This window comes from Hypanus sabinus, chromosome 20, assembly GCF_030144855.1.
Source record: "Hypanus sabinus isolate sHypSab1 chromosome 20, sHypSab1.hap1, whole genome shotgun sequence".
In the NCBI taxonomy this organism is placed as follows: Eukaryota; Metazoa; Chordata; class Chondrichthyes; order Myliobatiformes; family Dasyatidae; genus Hypanus; species Hypanus sabinus.
Window position 1 is genome coordinate 48,783,802 of NC_082725.1, and position 23,879 is coordinate 48,807,680.

The 23,879-nt window shown below is 38.6% G+C and overlaps 1 protein-coding gene across 4 annotated transcripts in view; it reads right to left on the reverse strand.

The window, feature by feature from the left end:
• The window catches only part of cdkal1 (CDK5 regulatory subunit associated protein 1-like 1), a 509,606-nt gene that overhangs the window by 344,880 nt on the left and 140,847 nt on the right, over positions 1-23,879 (reverse strand). For 3 of the 4 annotated variants that reach the window (XM_059945457.1, XM_059945456.1, XM_059945460.1), the window contains exons 7-8: positions 22,975-23,095; positions 11,960-12,063 (exon numbers count right to left, since the gene is read on the reverse strand). The exons of the other annotated variant lie outside the window; for it this stretch is intronic. In XM_059945457.1, coding sequence (XP_059801440.1) covers positions 11,960-12,063; positions 22,975-23,095 — 225 coding nt within the window. The remainder of the gene's footprint in view (positions 1-11,959; positions 12,064-22,974; positions 23,096-23,879) is intronic. 4 annotated transcript variants of the gene reach the window in all.

The window sequence follows — 23,879 nt, forward strand, 5'->3', positions numbered from 1 at the left end:
GGGATACATTTTTGACTTGTCTACTAAGGAGATAGCTCACCTGCCGAGTAGAATTTGAAAGGCCATAGGGAAGAGCTTCCATCTGTAAAATAAGTTTCATGATTCCACAGAAAGGAATTCTAAGGATGATTTCCTGACCATTCATGAGTATACTTGAAAAATTCCTCAAGGATTCAATTGTATTACACTCTCAGTAAGAGTTATAAATCTGAAAATTCTCCAAAACAAGATAGAAATCAGAATATCTGCCTTAAAATTGGATTGCACCTGCTTAGGCACTCTAAACTGCATGTGGCATTATTAATTTTGTTTGAGGCCTATCACTGCAAAATTCAATTACACATGAACCTCATGGGAGCCTCTCTGACAAATGAGCCTTGGAATAGGAAAGGCTTCTTCTTTGTGTGTTCCTTATTCTAGGTTAGCACAGAGCAAGTAAGGGGACCAAGTGTGGCAGGGAGAAATGCAGCAATCTGTGGGAAATTGGGTTTTGAAGGCAGCAGAAGAAAGAAATGGGTTGTGGATCTCCACACCCAGGATCCCCAGGTCATGCTCTTTTCTTAGGGCTGCCATCAAGATGATGATACAGAAGCCACTGGACTTACACCACCAGTTCAGCAACAGTTATTACCCCTCAACCATCAGACTCCTTAATCAAAGATGATAACTTCACTCGCCCCATCACTGAAATGGTCTCACAACCTACTGACTCACTTTCAAGGACTCTTCATCTCAGGCTCTGAATATTTATTGCATATTTTTTTTTCTTTTTGTATGTAGTTTGTTGTCTTTTGCACACTGGTTGAATATCAGGCTTGGTGTGGTCAGTCATAGATTCTATTCTGGTTATTATTCTATTCTGGATTTATTGAGTTATGTCCGCAAGAGAATGAATCTCAGGTTGCATAAGGTGACATATACAGTATGTAATTTGATAATAAATTTACTTTAAACTTTTTGTTCACAACTTCGTCTCACCCACAAGTGGAAACAGTATTCAACTACCCTAATTTTTGAAAGTCTTTAAATATCACAAATCTTGACTGTTGGATTGAATACAATTTGGATTTATTTTGTACGTCACCTTCATCTTCATATATTAACAGTTTGGAAACTTTGCATCTGGGTTGCAGAGTTGTGAATCTTAGATTCTTCCACAAATATTAACACTTCTCTCAACACTAGGCCTAACAAAGGGCAACTGGAAAAGAAAATCACCTATGACTTTCTACTTTACTCCTCCGACGTAATTGATGATATCCTACATTTGTACTGGCATTGAAAGAGAAATTCTATTCTCAGGAGCATTCTATCAAACCCACACATATTTGGATATGGGCCCTTATAGATCAATACTTGAACTGGGACTTTGATTCCCAAAAGGTGCGAGGTAGGGACTGCTGTAATTACACCTTCACTCACATTCTTTATAACCCAAAGCCAATGCAAAGTAGAAACAGAAAGCTAACAGTCATAAGGAATATTCTACATTAAGTCCTCTTATACATGTGAATGAGGCACCCGGATCTACACATGCATGCAGAGGAATACTTTCCATCCATAAAATGAAACTGCAATGTTTCTTTAGTACATTAATAATAATTCTGAATTTCATTTATTGAGAAGAGCCTTGAAAACTTACCTTTTTAGAAATTCTTTCAAGTTACAGTTCTATCATTGTTCTGTATAAATAATATTCCTAGTTTTGTTCTTTCTTTTTTCTAAACATAAAGTACTGCATTTATATTCCAGAACATGGAATAAAAGCTGTATTCAAGGTATCATCACAATTAGCATCTTTTACAGGTTATGGATCATTATTCTCATAGGGCTCTGTAGGGGAATGGCATGGAAGATACTGCAAGGCTGTACTTTGAACCATATGTATTGAGAACAAAGGGTCTTGTCTTGGGATAAAGAGACAGTGATTAAACATAAATTGACATTCTCAACATTTTTCTTAGTCTGCACAGGTGAACTTGAGTTCCCACTTTCCTGTCACTCTAATTCTCAACAATCTGACCTCTTCATCTTTAAATGACTTACATTGCTTGAGGTAGGTTTGATAGAGAGCACTTTATCTTCTGTTTAGGGTTCCTACAGGCCAGAAGCTGGCCAGTTCAGATGCAAAGTCACCAATCTGGTACATTAGTTCAAACTTTTCCTTCCACAGATGCTGTCTGACCTCCTAGGTTACCTAATATTGTCTTTTATTTTGGACATCAAGCACTGTATTCTTCCCTTTGTCCATCATTGTCCCCTTTGACCTCCATTTACACCCTCCCCCTGCTGCCATTCACAAACTTTCATCACATTCTCAAAGCTGATACCAATTTGTTTATCCACATTCAGTTGGCCTCCATCCTATTACAGAAATTTAATCTGATTTCTCCATCCTCCTCCTCCTCTTCAATTTAAAACATGCCTGATTTTTAATTCTTCCAAGTTCAGATAAAAAATTTTCTCAAGCTGAAACATTAATTCTGTTCCTCTTTCCATAAATGGTAGCAAATTTCCAGTCCTTCTGCTTTTTTTTTTTGCAGACCTTCCAATGTCTGCAGTTTTTCACTTTCCAAGCAAAGTGGCCAGAGAAGTGGAGGGATTGAAAGATATAGCAGTAAGGTAGAGTTAAATATCAGGATCCCACATTGTCCTTTTGACTAAAGCAAGTATAGAAGAGGGGCCAAGAATGGATTATCCGGGAAATTCACAGTCATGGTCTGGGAGCAGAAACTAAGGTTATTGCAGGTTCTTGGCTACTTTGTAATTGTAGCACAACCAGATTTGATTGTAGTTGGTGAAAACTTCAGTTAAATGTATATAAATCTATTAACAGATCGAGAAGATTGGAATAGTTTATTACAGTCAAAGTCATTTGGGATGCCAGTTAGGATCAATGAATAGATAATATGCTGAATCACGGCAATTTACAATCTCTCATGAATATGTCTAACTCAACCTACCTATGCCCCTCATGATTTTATACACCTTTAAAGGGACATAGGTAACACCTGAGTCTCCTATGTTCTAGAGAAAAAAGTCTTAATCTGTCCAACCTTTCCCTGGAACTCAGATGCTTGAGTCCAGACAACATTCACTTATGATGCCTCACATCTCTGAAGCCATTTAGTGGTCTGAGCTTGAAAGTTACCCAGGTCCTGCTGACTACAGATCTCAAGAACTGCAATTGGTAATGAAAGTTGTGTCATCAACTAACATTCACAGTTCCCGACATGGTCAGAAGGAAGGTCAAATACAAAGTAGCTGAAGGTGGCTGGGAGTAGGTGATGCCCCTGTGAAGCTACTAGGCTGAGATATTAACTTTGAGAAACATTGAAAACCTACAGCACAATACAGGCCCTTTGGCCCACAATGATGTGCTGAACATATACTTACTTTAGGGTTACTCATAGCTCTCTATTTTTCTAAGTTCCATGTACCTGTCTAGGAGCTTCTGAAAAGACCCTATTGTATCTGTCTTCACCACAGTCGCCGGCAGTGCATTCCACGCACTCACTACTCTTCGCGTAAGAAGCTTACCCGACATCTCCTCTGTACCCACTTCCAAACACCTTAAAACTGTGCCTTCTTGTGTTGGATAATTCAGCCCTGGGAGAAAGCCTCTGACTACCCACACGATTGATGCCTCTCATCATCTTATACACCTTTATCAGGTCACCTCTCATCCTCCGTCGCTCCAAGGAGAACAGGCCAAGTTCACTCAATCTATTCTCATAAGGCATGCTCCCCAATCCAGGCAACATCCTTATAAATCCCCTCTGCACCCTTTCTATGGCTTCCACATCCTTCCTGTAGTGAGGCAACCAGAAATGAGCACAGTACTCCAAGTGGGGTCTGACCAATGTCCTATAAAGCTGTAACATTACCTTTTGGTTCTTAAACTCAATCAGTTGATGAAGGCCAATGCACCGTATGCCTTCTTAACCACACTGTCAACCCGCACAGCAGCTCTGAGTGTCCTATAGACTCGGACCCAAGATCCCTCTGATCCTCCATACTGCCAAGAGCCTTACCATTAATACTATATTCTGCCATTATATTTGACCTACCAAAATGAACCACCTCACACTTATCTGGGTTGAACTCCATCTGCCACTTCTCAGCCCAGTTTTGCATCCTATCAATGTCCTGCTGTAACCTCTGACAGCCCTTCACACTATCCACAACACCCCCAACCTTTGGGCCATCAGCAAATTTACTAACCCATCCCTCCACTTCCTCATCCAGGTCATTTATAAAAATCACGAAAAGAGGTCCCAGAACAGATCACTGAGGCACACCACTGGTCACCAACCTCCATACAGAATATGACCCTTCTACAACCGCTCTTTGCCTTCTGTGGGCAAGCCAATTTGGATGCACAAAGCAAGGCCCCATTGAATCCCATACCCCCTTACTTTCTCAATAAACCTTGTATGGGATACGTTATCAAATGCTTGCTGAAATCCATATACACTATATCTACTGCTCTACATTCATCAAGGTAGTCACATCCTCAAAAAAAATTCAATCAGGCTCGTAAGGTACGACCTGCTTTTGACAAAGTCATGATGACTGACTACTCCTAATCATATTATGCCTCTCCAAATGTTCATAAATCTTGCCTCCCATGATCTTCTCCAACTTACTGAATTATATTGCTCTATAATTTCTAGGCTATCTCTACTCCTTTCTTGAATAAGGGAACAAAATCTACAATCCTCCAATCCTCCAGAACCTCTCCCATCCCTATTGATGATGCAAAGATCATTGTCAAAGGATCAGCAATCTCCTCCCTTGCCTCCCACCGTAGCGTGGGGTATATCTTGTCTGGTCCTGGTGACCTATCCAACTTGACGCTTTCCAAAAGCTCTAGCACATTTTCTTTTTAATGTCTAAATGCCCAAGCTTTTCAGTCCACTGCAAGTCATCCCTACAATTGCCAAGGTCCTTTTCCAAAGTGAATACTGAAGCAAAGTATTCATTAAGTACCTCCGCCATTTCCTCCAATTCCATACACACTTTTCCACTGTCACACTTGATTGGTCCTATTCTCCCACATCTTATCCTCTTGCTCTTCACATATCTGTAGAATGCCTTGGGGTTTTCCTTAATCCTGCTCACCAAGGTCTTCTCATGGCCCTTTCTGGCTCTCCTAATTTCATTCTTAAACTCCTTCCTGCTAGCCTTATAATTTTCTAGATCTCTATCATTACCTAGTTTTTTTTAAACCTTTCATCAGCTTTTCTTTTCTTCTTGACTAGATTTTCAACAGCCTTTGTACAACATGGTTCCTGTACCCTACTATCTTTTCTGTCTCATTGAAAACATACCCGTGCAGAATGCCGTGCAAATATCCCCTGAAAATTTGCCACACTTCTGCCACACATTTCCCTGAGAACATCTGTTCCCAATTTATGCTTCCAAGTTCCTGCCTGATAGCTTCATATTTCCCCTTACTCCAATTAAATGTTTTCCTAACTTGTCTCTTCCCACCCCTCTCCAATGCTGGAGAGGAGACAGAATTGCAATCACTATCTCCAAAATGCTCTCCCACTGAGAGACCTGACACCTCACCAGATTCACTTACCAATACCAGAACAATACAGTCTCTCCTCTTGTAGGCTTATCTACATACTGTGTCCGGAAACCTGCCTGAACACACCTAACAATCTTCACCCCATCTAAACCCCTTGCTCTAGCGAGATGCCAATCAATATTGAGGAAATTAAAATCTCCCATGACAACCCTGTTATTATTGCATCTTTCCGGAATCTGTCTCTCTATCTGGTCCTCGATGTCCCTATTGCTATTGGGTGGCCAAAAAAAAACATCCAGTAGAGTTATTGACATCTTGCTGTCCTAACTTCCACCCACAGAGACTCAGTAGCCAATCCCTCCGTGACTTCCTCCTTTTCTGCAGCCGTGACACTATCTCTGATCAGCAGTGCCATGCCCCCACCTCTTTTGTCTCCCTCCCTGTCCTTTTTAAAACATCTGAAGCCTGGCACTCTAAGTAACCATTCCTGCCCCTGAGCCATCCGAGTCTCTGTAATGGCCACATCATAACTCCAAGTACTGATCTAAGTTCATCTGCTTTGTTTATGATACTCCTTGCATTAAAATAGACACATCTCAAAGCATTTACTTTTCCTATTTCCTGGCCTACTTCAATATTTATAACAAGACCCAACTGATGCATGAATGAAGATGTGCATTCAGCATTTGAAACTCCAGTGTAGTGGTTAACAAGACATCTGGACAGGTTTTCATTTGGAGAGGTTGGAAATGCTCCATGTTCTCCTGGGGATCGGGAAAAGAGTCTCTAGAAAAGGGACTGCTGGATTCATTCACACATGCAAAGGGTATCAAAATGGAATATTGAAAAACATATGCATATTGATAGTTTTAAAAATTCTTAGAAAGATTCAATGTTCAACTGCCTGCTGGTGTTACAAGAACAGCAGATTCTTTTCTCAAAGACGCAGCTAATTTACACTATGTGACCAAAGTTCTGATAAGAAGATAGTCTGCCAAGAAAAATAATATTTGGCCCAAGATTTCTAACAACTGTTTATAATTAATAAGAATGAAACAAATGTTTATATTTGTGCTTAAGCCAAAAATCCATACTTAATGAGAATTTCATGTTAAACACTATAAAGTAGGGTCTTGCACTTTGTTCCTTAAGTACTAGAAATGTGAAAGGGAGATGTTTTTTCTAATTGGACTGGTAATTCATTTTAATTGAATTAAGTAGGGTGATTGGTAAAATAAAATTATTTTGCTTTAGCAAAACTTCCTCACAGATATCAAGTTAAATCAAGTCAAGTCACTTTAATTGTCATTTCAACCATAACTGCTGGTACAGTACACTGTAAAAATGAGACAATGTTTTTCAGGACCATGGTGTTACATGACACAGTACAAACACTTAGATTGAACTATGTGAAAAAAAAACAGAGAAAGCTACACTAGACTACAGACCTACACAGGACTGCATAAAATGCACAAAAACAAAAAAAAAATAATGAAAATCAAATGGGCGGGGGCGGGGAGTTTGTGTCTGAGTGACCCATAAGCACGTAAATGTTAACTCTTGTGAAGCAACCCATGTCTGCAAAATATACCACACCCTTTATTAGCATGGTTAGTTTCTGCTGATTGCACCCATTTGGAGGCTGTTGCCCATAGCCTTCTTGAACACGCCAGATCTGGGAAGAGATGTAGAAATTATTTGTTGACATTTGTTCAATACAGCTGCATAACACAGGACTTTGTGGAGGATAGACTGCTCGCAGGGATGTGCTCTGACAAGCATTACCTGCTGCTGGGAACCATGGTGGAAAATGCATTCTGCTATGCCTAAACTTCAGTGGTATTCTGGAGTAGCATACTGTTCATGATCAAGTTTTCCACACTTCTAGGATCCAGGACTATTTGCTGAGGGTAGCACAGAAATTGGGTGTGTCCACAGCACGGCCACTGTGCTGGACAGCCACAGCTAAGGCACTACAGCTCTGCTTCAATGTACAATAATTAGTTGAAAACCATCTTAAAAACCATACGATTATATGAATGATTACTCGACAGGTTAATGTAATGTATATCGGGTAACATGATGAAAAAGTCATAAATCTTAGACATGCAAATTTTAATGAAATAATTACTGTGTATTTTGAAATTTTAAAAATTGGATTCATTCATTACAGTTAATTCCTGGCACATTCTCAGTACCATTCTTCTTACTGCATTGCTGGAAAATTCTAAGCCTTTATGATTGAATTTGAAATGGGTTTTCCTGGAACAGACACAGATAATCAAATAAGGTCTACCTGCGAACTACATATTAAAATATGGATGGAAATTAAGAACAGCCAAAGCAGAGTACAACTAAATGTAAAGTAATTGCCTTATATACAGCACAGAACAAGTTCTTTGGACTGAAAGATTAATACCCAAGATCTATAGATGCTTTCTTACATCCTCAGCAGGACCTCCCGGCAGCCGTCCATTTTAATTCTACTTCCCATTCCCATTCCGACATGTCAGTTCATGGCCTCCTCTACTGCTGCAATGAAGCCACACTCAGGTTGGAGGAGCACCTTATATGCTGCCTGGGTAGCCTTCAATCTGATGGCATGAACACCCATCTCTCAAACTTATGCTAACTGTTCCACCCTCCTTCTCCATCCCCTTTTCTCTCCCTCACCTTATCTCCTTGCCTGCCCATCGCCTCCCTCTGTTGCTCCCCCCATTCTTCTTCCATGGTCTTCTGTCCTCTCCTGTCAGATTCTCCCTTCTCCGGCCCTTTACTGCTTTCACCTATCAACTTCCCAGCTCTTCACTTCACCTCTCTCTAGTGAGGGAGAAATCACCTAATTCCAAATTCTGAAAAAGTAGTTAGCGAGGAGTGCAACAGTCTTAAGCTAAACACAATGGCAGGTGGAACTTAGTCCTGCCAAGTGTGAACTGATGCATTGTAGGGGTCTAATAAAGGTACAACATTTAAATACACAGATTTTGGCCGGGCAAAGATGTATACACCTATCTCATGAATCAGAAATGGGGACTCGGCAGGGATATGGTGGACCAAATGGCCAGTTTCTTTGCTGTGCTGGTATAAAGCCAGCAGGAAATCAATAGCAATGAATGTGAATCTTTGAATGGCGTTAGCATAGCACACTGTGATCAATAATATCAACAGAGGGAGATCAAGGAACAGTTTTGTTTGATATCACTGCTTGATATCATTCCACTTATGGTCAACTGAATATTTAATATACTCTCCTAGATGCTGCTATTATGAACACATAGCTTCTACAGAGCTTTGCCAACCAAAAATGCATTCTCCAATCTGCTGTTGATCTGATGACTGTTCAAAACTTTCCTACTCAAGTGCAATGGCTTGCAACAGATCTTTAAATATAAAGTTATTGTATTCTTTGAAAAGGATTATGATTCTGTCAAAGTAGATTTAAAAAAAAATTAAGATATGATCACTTGGCTGAATGACAGGAAAAAAATAGGATCAAGCTCAGATACCTAATTTTGTAGTACAAAATATAAAAGGAAATAATGGCGTCATTAATAGCTTCTGCACTTGAATTTACACTGCTCCTCAAACCATGTCAGAGTTCATTGAAGTTGTCCAAAGCTGGAATTCTGAAACAACTACCTGTCCTTAGATTGACAACCTCATAGAATTTGCAAACCATTGCCATAATAATTAGCAACGTTTCAAGATGTTATATGGAGAAAAATATTCATTTTTAGTTTAGAGAACTAAAGTGTTCTTTGATTATTTCTCAACAGTTTTGTTAAATATTTACCAATTTATTTAAGAGGCAATGTGGTAACATTCAATCCAAAGAAGAATTACACAGCCATTTGATTTGAACACAGATGTTAAAAAGCAATTGTTCTCTCTTCTTGACAGGTATAAACTTTTTCAGTTCCTTTGCTCATAACTTCTACAGTTATAAACTCAAGTATTTTCCATCAACTATTTATTTCTCTTTTTCTCACCACATATCAAATTAAATGTAACAACTTCCAGAATATCTTCAAATGCTTTATAGAAGTTCCTCTTTTCACCTTCCTCAGACATTTAGTTCACATATAACAAATAAACTGTCAAACAAAATCATTGTGATTATATTCTGAGAGTGGACAAACTGGAACTATTACCTTCTCTATAGGTTACCATGTGCAAAGCCGGTTAGACCATTCCATTCTTTTCTAACTAAAGGAGACAAACTACTGCAGTAAAAGCCTAATAATGCCATAGACATAGACTACCAGATACACCTGGATTCCCAAACGGCAAACTGCAAATTTTGGCTGGCTGTACAAACAACTTTGCACCAAGGTTTCCAGAACTTCTGCATTTAAACATGTACCTTAAATTATAACTATATTTATTAGTTATGCACATTATTGCAACTACTAAACTTTCATAAACAAGACAGGTGCAACAGTGGGCATTGACAGCTGAAGGATGGCATTTTTGAAGTTATGTTTTTAAATTTATGATTCAATTTACAAATACTCTTGCTGTTGCATGAAAATGCAATCAAGCTTTACTTATAAATGGAAATAAGATTAACTACAACTGAACACCAGTTTCATGATAACCACCTGTATTTACACTAACACATCCCAAATGTGAGAGGAACTCAGCAGATCAAGCAGCATCTAAGGAGAGGAGTAAACAGTCAACATTTTGGTCCTGATGAAGGATCTTGGCCTGAAATGCAACTCTTTATTCCTCTCCATAGATGCTGCCTGACCTGCTGAGTTCCTCCAGCAAAGTGTGTGAGTTAATCTGGATTTCCAGCATCTGTAGAATCTCTTATGTGCATCACTTGTATTTATATAGCATCTCCTCACGTTGCCATGCAAACATATGTTTAAGTAATCCACAGTATATTAAACTAATCAGAGGATGAAGCTTCACAGGTTTCTGCCTTGCCTATTCAGAGTTCAGCACAGTTCCATCAGATTCCCTTATAACTTTCCTGAAATACATGTTTGTAACGATGAAATTTATTTAACTTCTTGAAAAGACTAATTGCAGGAACTCTAACACTATGATATTACTTGAAACACTTCACAATAGCTTTTGTCCTGCCTTTATATCTTATTTCAATGCAAAGTGCAATTTATGTTAGCAGCAATAACTTAAGACAGCAACAGGGAACAATGCCATGATGCCCAGTGGATATAAAGCATCATATTAAATTTTATACTACCACAATAGCCAAGTAAAACAGGACAGTAGGGTTTAGTGTTTGATGCCCAGTATTCACTGCTGAGGTGCCCAAGATTAACAAAAAAAATCATTTTGAGGCCAACAAATAACCTAAGTAACGGTTCCAGTGTTATAATCCCTCTTTCTGATTACCATCAAGTGACACCAGCTAGAAAATGAACTTAAATAGGCATTATGTAAGGATATTTACAATATTGCAAAGAACTTCTAGTTTGCCACCTGCAGTACACACATCATTTTAGTTCATCAGGGTATGTAGAAGATACACTGTATGAACAATTAAATCTGATACACTGCAAAGCACACAGCATCTTTTCTCAGAAGTACAATAACAAATCATTATCCCCATCTTGAATAATTCATTCAATGTCCAATTCATGCCAAGCTGTCAATCTGCCTAGTCTCTCAAGCCGCATCTGGACCAGAGCCCTCCATACCCTTCCCATCCATGTATATCCACACTTATCTTAAAACGTTGCAATCAAACCCACATCCATCATAGAGTTTGGCACAGCTAGTTTCAAACTCTTAACCACACTCTGAGTGAAGAAGTTTCCTCTCTGGTTCACCTTAAATGTCACCTTTCACCCTTAACCTATGACCTCTAGTTCTAGTCTCACCCAATCTCATTGCAAAAAACCTTATCTATACCTCTCATAATTTTGTACACCTCTAACAAATCTCCCCTCATTCTTCTACGCTCTAGGAAATAAAGTCCTACCTTATTCAACCTTTCCTTATAAATCAAATCCTCAAGTCCAGACAACAACCTTATAAATTTTCTCTGCACTCTATCTTACTGATATCTTTCCTATAATAGGTGACCAAAACTCCACACAATACTCCAAATATGGCCTCACCATTGCCTTATACAACTTCAAAATAACATCAGAATTTCTGGACTCAGTACTCTGAATCATGAAGGCCAATGTCCCAAAAGTTCTCTTTTTGACCTTATCTACCTGTGATGCCACTTTCAAGAAGCTATGATTCTGTATTCCCAGATACCTTTGTTCTACCACAATCCTCTGTGCCATGCCATTCACTGATTAAGACCTTATCCTGGTTATTCGCCCAAAGTGCAAGACATCAAACTTGTCTGAATTAAATTCCATCTGCCATTTTTCAGCTCAATCTTCCAGATGGCCCAGATACTGCTCCTCTGATAGCATTGTTGAATTTTACCTTGGAATGATTGGATGGCTCTGTCTACCAGCTCTTCCACAGAGTAACTGGCCAAGTCTCCTCTTGCATGTTTGGTTTTGCAGTATGTACAAGCATTCAGGCATCTGGAATAATACGAGAAGTACAAATTTCACTCTAAATAATCTCCAAATTCAAGATCGTGAAAGGAAAATAGGAGGTTGAAAGTTATTTCTCATTTACTTTAGACAAATAATTTTAATTTCTTTGCTGGACCAAGAAATTTATTTTTCACCGCTATTAGAAAGATAGCAAGCTGATTAACTCTTAATCAAGTTAAATGTTACTCCCCTCCCATTGCCCATTATGCACCTGCATAAACCACATCAGAAAAGTGTAGGCATTTTTCTCTTCATTTCTTGAGGGTAAGTATGTTTCAGGCTGAAAGAATGATGGCCAAGTTTATACAATTATACTCAAGCAACTCATGCATCCCATTATTTATACTGATCTGCTTGATAAGCATTAAGTGCTGTAATTGCCATTTTTTGGCATTTTGTATAAAACAGACAAACTATAAAGTACACATAACTGACAATGTGACATAAGGTCAAAGAATGAACATTTTCTTAAATATCAGTTTAAGAGTTTGTGTCCTAGTACACATTTATGAATCCTGTGACCACTTGTATGGAACACCCTTATTTAATAATACAATATTAACTTCAGATTTTTGTGCCTCTGATGAACATTACAAGTTAAACAAATGTCTGAAGAATTTATAAACATTTTAACTGAAACATGAAGGTAAGAGATTCAGTCCCAATTAAGGGTCTCATCCCGAAATGTTGACTGCTCATTTCCCTCCATAGCTGCTGCCTGACCTGCTGAGTTCCTCCTGCACTTTGCTGTGTGTTCACAGAAACATAGTAGCACACACATTGTATCATCCTCAACAAACTTGACTATATTCATCTTTTATCTTAGTCATTTCCACTTATTCTTTCCATGAAAAGGGAAAAGTGAAGCTTAAAGTGGTTACTTACTGTTTCTATCAAACAAATATTTATCTATAATCTATATAATCTAAATATTTATCTATAAAATATTTATCTATAAAATGCCAATATTTAGGAATGATAGAATGTTTTCTGAAAATTAACACATAAATGGTCAGATTTTAAAGTACTGTACATAAAATAGTTTCAACTGAATTATATTTGTGGCTTGTGTTAAAATAATTCCACCTGCAGGCAATCTGCTGTAGGCTGACTGGTCTCCAGTTTAAATGTTCATCCTCGCATCCTAAAATTCAAACAGATCTGCCCAAACCAGAAGCCCTGGATGAACCAGATTTACTGTTTGCTAGGCTAGAACTATGCCATTCAAGACCAGAAATCCATAATCCTACATGACATACAGGAATGACCTATGAAAGGCCCACTGTGAAAGCAAAAAGACAATTATGAGTGCTGTACGGTTTGCATGGCATTAATTTCAATAAGCTCAAAGCTTGCAGCATAATTAACTGTGTTGCTTCACACCCCAATGAGCTCAACACTTTTAATGTACACTTTGAAAGGGAGATAATCCTACATGTACGACTCCCCAACAGCATCTAGTAACCCTGAACCCTTGCAAGACTTGGGACTGAAAATCTGGTTCACCAACTGGATGTAGTGTTCAAAGACACCTCCAGCTTCTCACTACAATGATCTGAGTTCAAAAAGGTAACAATCATTCTACTGCCTAAGAGCAGGTGAGCTGCCTCAATTACTGTTGCCTGGTAGCACTCAAACCTATCATAACAAAAACCCGGGAGGTTGGTCATGGCTAGAATTAACACCAGCCTGAGCAAGGACATGGACCCAATATAATTCACCTACCACTACCGCAGGCCTATAGAGAACACAATCTCACTGGCTCTCCACTCTTCCTAATCAACCGCAAACCATTATCAATGGCAGTTTGGCATTCAACACCATCAATATTAATAACTAAGTTTCAAAGCCTGGACCTCTGCACCATCCTCTTCAAATGCATCCTCAACTTCCTCACTGTGAGACCATCGTCAGTGCATCTTGCTGACAAATAACACACGAGTACCTCAAGGATCATGCTTAACCCACTGCTCCACTCTGTCTGTATTCATGACTGCATGGCTAAATAGAGCTCACACAATCAAGCTTACCAACAAGAAACAAAGCAGATGGTCAGATAAGCCAGTTTTCGATCTCTAGTACACCATGGACATCTACCTTTCACCACATACACATGAAGACCTGCGACGTGCTGAGTTGTGAAAGGCTGATGGCTCTTAATTCTGCACAATTAAGGCTAATACCTTACCACCTGTCTTCTTTTTCTGCCTTAATAACCTTCAGACCTTAAAATCAAATCTGGTATTAGCTAAGTGATTTATCCAGTCACCTTTTTTCAAACTATTTTAATTAATTAATAGTGCAACTTACAGAATTTGACTTAATCCTGATTTGCCATGACCCTGGTACAAAGTATCACAGCCTCTACCACTACCTAACACCACCCAATGGCCTACCTTCATGTGTGACTCAGGTTTGATATTAAGCAGATTAAAAGATCCATACTCCTGCTTAACTCCACTGGTAACCAACCTTTCCCTGAAGATTTAAGTACAATTCACTTGCAAAGCAATGAAAGTCAGTGGCCACAATGTTTGCAAGCTTAAATTCCTAAAAATAGATCAAAATGATTTTACACAATGAAGCAGAACTGATCTTTGATTGATCAGCTTTGCCATCCCCTTCCACAGTGCCTGGAATTTCTGTCCACCAATCATTGCCACTAGAGAAGCAATTTTTGTTACTGATATACACAGTTATAATTAACTTTCCTTAAAATTTGTTTTTCTGTCTGCACTCCCAGCATGTGCCAAGTGTCCAAATGTGCTGTGAAGTTATCAAATCCTATCAGCTTTGTTCTAGAAAATTTGACAGGTGAGAAATTATTTATTCTCAGTATCTCCAACATATGTTAACAAAATTCACATCGGAGGGAAGTTTTTATGGTTTATGCTTGAAAGCTGCTGATTTAGACATATGCAGTTCTCTTTCCATGGTGAGGTTACGTATAGCAATAGCATTTTGGTTAACCTCTCATACTTATAAAGATAAGCTTTAGTTGTCTGATGTACATCAAAACAAATGATGAAATGCATCATTTTGCATCAAATATAATCAGCGAAGATTGTGCTGGGAAGTCCATCGGTAACCCATGCCCCACACACCAATATAGCATTTTTTTATCCTCAAATGCTTTCTTTGGAAATGAGAAAAATCTTAATACTAACACAGGTGTCAACCAATAATAGAAGTAAAATCCTGATATCTTACGGATATCTGCATCCACAAGGCTGGGGGACATAAAAACAAAATCATCTTAAATAACTGCCAGTATTCCCAACTAGTTCGTAAGTGCTAACTCTGCCGGATTAGCCACTAAGAGTCACAAGCATAAGTGTAAAAATCAACCTATATTAAACAATGATCCTTGCTTTAACAGTGTAATTTGAAATCAGCAGCAATTTGCATTTCAGTGAACCTGCTCGAACTCAAAGCCCTGTGGTGAAATTAAACTCAAGAGTAAGCAGAAACAAACAAGTCTTAAGGATTCACTGTAACACTCAACAGCACAACATGAGGTTATAGCTTTGGAGTTAAAAGGTGGAAGCTGACCCCAACTCCTACTGGTTCACATTGAAAAGACGTGAGAATGTTGAGAATAGGAGAGTAAATAACGAAGGCTTCACTGCTCGTGGGAATCGTACATCAGAATTAACACAACTGCACCTCTCACAAACACACCCACCTCAATTCCAGAACTGGTAAATGATCACCTTGCATTTACAAACAATGGCAAACTTACCCAATGTGGTTATTTCTTCACTAAAGTGCAATTAAAGGCTGAATACAAAATAGTATTTCTCTAAATGAGCATGGATATCTGGAACAAGTGGTAGATTGAATTACAACATTTAAAAGATATTTAGACAGATACTTGGATAGGAACAGTGTGTGCAGCCTAAAGCAGGCAAATAAGATTAGCATAGACAGTTGCCAGAAAGGCCCTTTTCTGTGCCATAGGTTTTGTGAATCTATGTCACCCCAGATACAATGTTGTGCTTTGAAATTAGGACTGCAATCACTAAAATTAAAATGGAAATTAGATCTACCAGTTAATTACAAAAATTCAAAAAATGAAAACAACTGTCTATCACAGTTCCACAATACAGAACGGTCAATAAATTACACACACACACACACACACACACACTCGTCCCTCCGGATATATCACCAACCCGATACTAAAAGTGAGAGCCTGTTTTAAGGAACTAGTTGTGGACTTCAGGAAGAGAAAGCGGAGGGAACACACACCAGTCCTCATCGAGGGGTGAGAAGTGGAAAGGGTGAGCAATTTCAAATTCCTGGGTGTCAGCATCTCTGATGATCTATCCTGGGTCCAACAAATTGATGCAGGACAACAGCAGCTATATTTCATTAGAAATTTGAGGAGAATTGATATATCATCAAAGACACTCACAAATGTCCACACATGTACCGTGGAGAGCATTATAACTTGTTGCATCACCGCCTAGTATGCAGGGACTGCTGCACAGCATCGGAAAAAGCAGCAGAAAGTTGTAAACTCAGCCTGGACATCAGCCTCCCCAGTAACACGGTCACCTCCAAAAGGTACTGCCTCAAAAGGCTGCATCCATCATTAAGGACCCCTGTCTCCCAGGATAAGTCCTCTTCTTATTGCTACCATCAAGGAGCAAGTATAAGAGCCTGAAGAGACGCACCTTTCCTTCCACCATCAGATTTCTGAATGGACAATGAATCCATGAAAGCTACCTCAGTATTTTTCCCCTCTCTCTTTGCACTACTTATTCAATGTAATTTTCTTTTTTATATATACTACTTATTGTAATTTATAACTTTTATTATTATGTATTGGAAAGTACCGCTGTCACAAAACAACAAATGTTATGGCATATGCCAGTGATACTAAACCTGATTCTGATTCTGAAATGAGGGTCTGGTGTTCTATGATGCAAATCTTTTTGCAACTAAATCTAAAAGGACCCTATAAGATATTAACTACCACAACATGGTTGGCAACACAAATCAAATTCCCATGATTAAGTACAATTAGTAAATTACAACACCCTAAGCACCTGTTCTAAAATCAATCTGTCCTTTAAAGGATGTCAAATACTGAAAGCAACAAGGGAGTAGAAATTAAGGAAACAAGTTGGTACACTCTAAATATTTCCCCAATGGATATTATTAATTTCTCCTAATCAACATCATATAGTTAAGAAAATAAAAACAATTAAAGGATCTTGCTTTCTGAAAATAAGAGATGAAAAGTTTTGCAATTACTTATAACTAATATTGATATTCCAATTTTACCTTTATTTACCGCATGAAGTCTATGCAAACTCACAGCATTCTCAACAATCCCATTCCTAAGTATATCCCTGGAACACATTTCCTCTTACATGCCCATGCAAGAATCAACCAGCACACCCTGAGATGTGGGAGAAAACTCAAGTGACAGGGACAATGTGTAAACTTCACACAAACAAATCCCAAGGTCAAGATTGAATCAGGGACAAATGAGCCATGAGTTACCACCACTGCCCACTGGCCTTCCTGTCCCTTTCTTCTTGAACAGGGGTTCTCAACCTGGGGTCCAAGGACCCCTTGCTTAATGGTATTTGGTCCACGGCATAAAAAAGTTTGGGAATCCCTGTTCTAGAAGAAACATAATTCACATTGTCAAAGTCATAACGATTCTGTGTTCTACCTAGCTAAAATTTCCAAACCAAGTTCACTACAAGAAAATTATTCCAGTAATATTACTTTTCGATAGATCAGCAAAAAAGCTGATTTCTGTATTAGCAGAAGGGGTTAAAATGCAGCTTGCAAATTATGTCTGTACTCAAAAACTCCATTCAGAGTTGCAAAGTGAAATGAAGTGAATCTGTGCGGCATCTGGAAGACCTTTGGTGGGCAGTTTGGCTAAGCCAGTGGGTGGTGTTAACAATGATGTCAATCATGCTGAAAGGAAGCCAACAATGACTAGACCCCAAATACAGCAAGACCTTTGGAACACCAAGGAACTGCAAATGGTCTGACAGCCTTGGCAAGACTTGCCCCTTTAAAAACTAAGAGAGTGAAAACATGCAAGCGTGATGATGGGGATTATGAAAGGAAGCAGGAACCCCTGAGAGCTCAGTGGGAAGGTCCTTACCAAGTACTGCTGCCAGTTATCAATTCAGCAGTTAAGGTAAAAGGTAAAAGTAAGTGGACATACGCCAGCCACTCTAAGTGAGCTAAAGTGACTCCAGATTAAGTACTGTTGGAAGACTTAAAACACAAATATAATTATTGGACATTTTGATTAGACATTATCATAATCTGCATTTTTTGTGTTTATTTAAAAGCGATTACTCTTAATTTTCAGATGTGATTCTGCCAGTGTCTTATAGAATCATAAAGGCGGGCTGTTAGAAACCACTGCTTTTTTTAAAATAATACTTTTCATTGGATTTGTACTTTTTAATAAACTCATATTTTTCACACACACACTGGCAAAAAGCAGTATAATATTTTGTCACCTTTCTCATTTTTCATTGGCTATGTATTAGCACATTACCCCCATGATGTAACTGTTTTAATTATGTAGCCTATTAATTCAATGCTACGAAAGGAATTTTCTTAATCTCATCTATAAAAGTAAGATTTTTCAGAAGCGCCATCTCTTACTTCTCTTATATTTCTTTTAATCCTTTGTCTCACATCCTTTAGCATTAATATCCCTCTTTACTCAGTTCTTTATTTAGTATGCTTAGTATCTGTAATCACAAACATGAGAAAATCTGCAGATACTGGAAATCCAAGCAACACTTACAAAATGCTGGAGGAACTCAGCAGACCAAGCAGCATCTATGGAAAAAAAGTACTGTATAGTCGATGTTTCAGGCAGAGACACTTCATCAGGACTGGTTTCTGCCCAAACCATCAACTATACTCTTCTTCCATAGATTCAGCCTGGCCTGCTGAGTTCCTCCAGCATTTTGTGTGTGTTGTTTAGTATTGGTAATGCTTGTTTGTACTCTACAATAAACTGAAAGCTGCAATTAAAACTACGCGACATTCTTGACTCCTGGAAGAACCCTAAGGATCAAAAATTAAACAGAGATCCAACACAGCTCACTATGACTATGTACGTTTCAGTCTAAAGTATTCATACACTGTACTGGTGAACACAGAGAATCATTTGGTCTGTTAACTATTTACACCTCATTGGAAACTACAGGCTGACATCTTTTAAGATATTAGTTGTTCTTTGAAAGTCCACCTTTTATACAAGTCACAAAGAATATTTTATACTTTGGTGTAACTTATTTATGTTATCAATTTATACAATCACTTCTTTTAAGCCTCTGCTTCTTTTCGCACAGATGTTATAAATGAGGCTTAAACTATACTGAATAAAATTATCTTCAGAAACTCCAGCCAAGATAAAGAAACAAATTTAGTCATTCCAAACTACATTGTTTTTGCAAGTGAGACCGATGTTGCTAATTGGTGTTGCACTATAAATTACCAGTGTAATAATAAATGGTTCAGAAAGGGGCACTGTAACATAATTGTGTGCCAAATGATACTCAACAACAACATTAGTTTCATGGGTGGAACATTGCAGTAGGTTTACACCTTGTACACTTCCTCATAAAAAATGAATCAACAAATAAAGTTGCTGAACCAATAGATGAAAATACCTTGGCTGAAGCCCACCTTGGTGTGCTTGTGCACAAGCCACTACAACCAAAATGCAGGTGCCTCAATCATTTAGGAAAGCAATTGGTGCAATAGTTTTTTTTTCTGCAAGAAAATTTGAGAAGTAAAGGAAGCGTAACTGCAAATGTAATGGAGCCTTGGTGACACCACACCTGGGGTATTAATTACAGCTTTGCTCTCTTCACCTCAGAAAGGAAGTATTTGCCACAGACGGAGTACAGGAACGAATCACTAGACTGATTCATGAGGAAGCAAGCTTGCTTTTTGAGTAGCGTGGATTTTCTAGAGTTTGGAAGAATGAGAGTATACCTCACTGAAATTAACAATTCTTACAAGGCTCAACGGACTGGGTCCAGGAAATGAATGAAGAGCCTCGGCCAGAGGTCCCAGCCAAAGAAAAGCAGATAACCCGTATAAAACTTTATGAGGAGAAAGTTTTTCACTCAGAGGGTAGTTAATCATTGGCTGTGTGGACTCGGTCAAACGTCATTCAAAACTTTTTAATACTAAGGGAATCAAGGGAAATGGGGATAATAGATAATTTCAGTAAATAATAGAGCAGGAGTCTGATGACACATTTCTTGTGGAATTTTTACACTTTCTGGGACAGCCAGGGAAATAGCAGGCAAACCTGCAAATATAACCGTATATATTTACAAGGCCGTCAAGTAATTTGGGTTAAATGTCAGCTAATGCAATCACAAATTAATAGAATAATTTTCTTACAGGATAACTAGAAAATATTTTACATGTGTTTTAAAGTTACAAACTGTTAGACCTTACTGGATCACAAAATAATGGACCTCCCCTCCTTAAGGCACCAGTAATTTATTGGCAGTTCCTCCTTCTTTGCCCAGGTACCAACACATTGCACTGTCACAACTGACATCAGCATCAGCAAAGCCAGCCAAATGCAGCACCAGCATGCTGACAAAACTTCAAATCCAAATACCAGTGCTGTGTCTGACTGCACAATGACCTAATTCACACACCCCACAAACACAGCATGTCCTCAAACCTACAAACCAAGCACTACCACAACATTGGCCCCTCACCTTACATTAACACACTACTCTGGAACTTATAACCAAACAGCTACAGCACGCTATGAGAAGTTCACAGCCAGCTCACTCTCAGGAGACAGACTCCAACCAACACACACACTCAGAACCCAGACTCAGTTCACTCTCTGACCTCACAGCCAGACTCACACTCAGGTCTCACATCCACTCTCAGTGCACTGTCAGACAACACCAACACACCAGAAATAAAAACACATATTATCTATTCAAAGCATCTAGCTGAGACATTCAAACAAACAGGAAAGCAGGGAGCAGGAGAGGTGAGGGGGGGAGGGGTGCAAAGATAATGCTAGCTTAATGAGGGGGAGGACGTGGAAGGAAGAAATGGACAGATAGTAGTAGAGCAAGAGAGAGAAGATGTGGGGAGAGATAAGGAAAAGACAATAATGGAGGGGAAGAAAGATGACAGTGCTAAAAGGCAGGAAGGAGAATAGTGGGAGAGCAGAGAAAGGCCATGAAAGAGAGAGAGTGTGAGAAACGAAGGGAAGCATGAGGAGATGGACGGAGAACATCAGAGGGAAGAAGAAATGGAGTCGGAGTTAGATGAGGGGGAAGGAGAGAGTGGAAAGCAGGGAAGGTGGATATAGAGAATCATGACACTATGAGGAGAAAGGAGATGGGGGAGTGGGACAGCAAGGATTAAGGAAAGAGGAGATACAAGGAATTAGGAAAGTGGGCAGTGAACAAGGAATGAATGGGGTGGTGTGACAATGGAAACAGAGAAATGGTATTTGAGGGAAGATTAGAGGGGACATTCAGAGATTGGGTGAGAGACAACACATCAGCAGAACGAATGGTTTAACATCCTCTCATCCTGCCTATTTACTCTAACTGCTTCTCTCTTTACCCCCAGTCACTTCCTCAACCTTGACCTTCACCATTGTCAATTTCAGCAATTGGAAATAAAAGTTTCCAGACCTGCCAATCTGGCTCTTCATTTCTATCTTTAAAAAAAAACTACCTTCATAGTTTGGGCTTACCTACCATCCTAACCAGGCCAGTTATGATGGGATAGAAGGGACTGGGTGTGTTGCAAGTGGCTGGAGTTGGAGGAGTATATTGACCCACTGGATAAAGGTGTAGATGTGAGGATAAACACTAAGCAGGATCTGAATATAAGAAGAATGTCAAATTATATTATTTACAAAAGAGAAGCATTTTCCCCTTGGTCAATTCTAAAATATTGCTATCCTATATTGTTCAGAATAATAAGCTGAAGCAGGTCCATTAACAACACTTAACACAGGGACATGGATAGAAAAGGTGTGGAGGCACATGGACCAAATGAAGGCAAACGGAACAGGTTTAGATTGGTACCTTGGCCAGTATAGATCAGTTGGGTTGAAAGGCCTGTTTCTATGCTGTATGATTCTATGACATTAAATCAGTCTCCAATTTTCAATTTTGCATTTAGCAGTGAAGTTGGATCTCTGATGTCAGTACTTCTGATCTCTCTCTGGGCTCACGACTGAGCGCAATCTGAGGCCTGGTCTCCACTTATAGACTGCTCTCCCTCACAAGTAGAGACCTCCAGTACAAAGGCTTCTGCTGGTATCACTGAAGGTAACAGCAGCTGCTGATTTGCATGGGGTCCACGGGCAGCAATTCAGACAAAACGCAATCACACTCAATATATATAACTCAGATTCAATTTGTGGTTTGAAGATATAGAACTATTAACATAAAAGGAAGAATTGCAGAAATCCTCAAGTAACGACACAAAGACACATTGACTGTGATCTGCTCATATTTTTGAATTACCATTTATTAACCAACCTTTATGAAATCACGTACACAAGGTTGTGGCATAGGTTTGCCTGAATAGTTTAACCTTCACATGGCTGGTTAACAAAAAAGGAAAGGCTGATCATAGAACTACTGTGCAAATAATCTCCACAAGCACAAAGGTCTCTGCTTCTCATTATGTCATATCATATAGATAAAAACTAATGCAGCACCTAACTGACTGAAAACACAAGGGAAAGCAAATGACATAAACCCCATGGTGTATTTTTGGACGTGGTATGAATCTGACAATCTCTTTCAATTAAAAATCTGGAGCACTAGGAAAAAATTGCATTCTTAAGTACTGCTAAATATTTTATTAGTATATTTTAAAGCTTACCCAGTGTTGATGGAAATGATTTCTATCAAAGGATTTTTCCTAATCTTTGGCAAATCCAGTCGAGCTCCCCCCAACCGCTTTCCCTTTTCCTTTTTCTGACCCAGCAGTCTCACAGAGTGACCTTCAAAACAAAATGCACTGAATTACTTAAGCCAGAAATTTCAATTTGAAAAGACAATTTTCATATTCAGAAAAAAAATACACTGTGAAAAACAAGTAAAAAAATTCTCACAACACCTGTTTTGATTTGAAATTAAGAATTAAACATCCACCATATTTTTACAATGCTCACTTGTTTAAAAAAAATCATTTATAGTGTCTTATAATTCCCTCATTATACCCTTAGTTGACTCCTGATAAATAAGTAAACAATATGGATTAAAAAAATTCACCAGATTTATTTTTATCAGATTGTGGTAATATATAATATGTTAAATGGCATTATAACTTCTGAACACTAAATTTCAAAAAAAAATCTTTTGAATGATTGTCATTCCTTTTTGAGCACATACCCAGATTGCTTGAGAACGGAAATAAATATGGCATCAGCATGTGTCATTTAGTACGGGGAGAACAGCTACATGATTGTTATTTAATTTTTAATTGATATGAATAACAGTAAGGCATCTATAATCGGATCAAAGCAAATAACTCTCCATCTCTGTAAGGTACACAACAGATGTGCAGACTGTTTTTTAGCTGGGCAACCATTTGGGTAAGTTACCTGGTAATTACTCTATTTTAAAACTGTGCAATAGTTCATTAATTTTCAAGAACATGGAAAATTGCATAGAACAATCATATTCTGCACAACAAGCAATTCTCAACCATGGAAACAGCATGGTTGGCAATACACCTCACGAATATATCATTTAACAGAGCCCTGATCTGACCAGTTTTCAAAC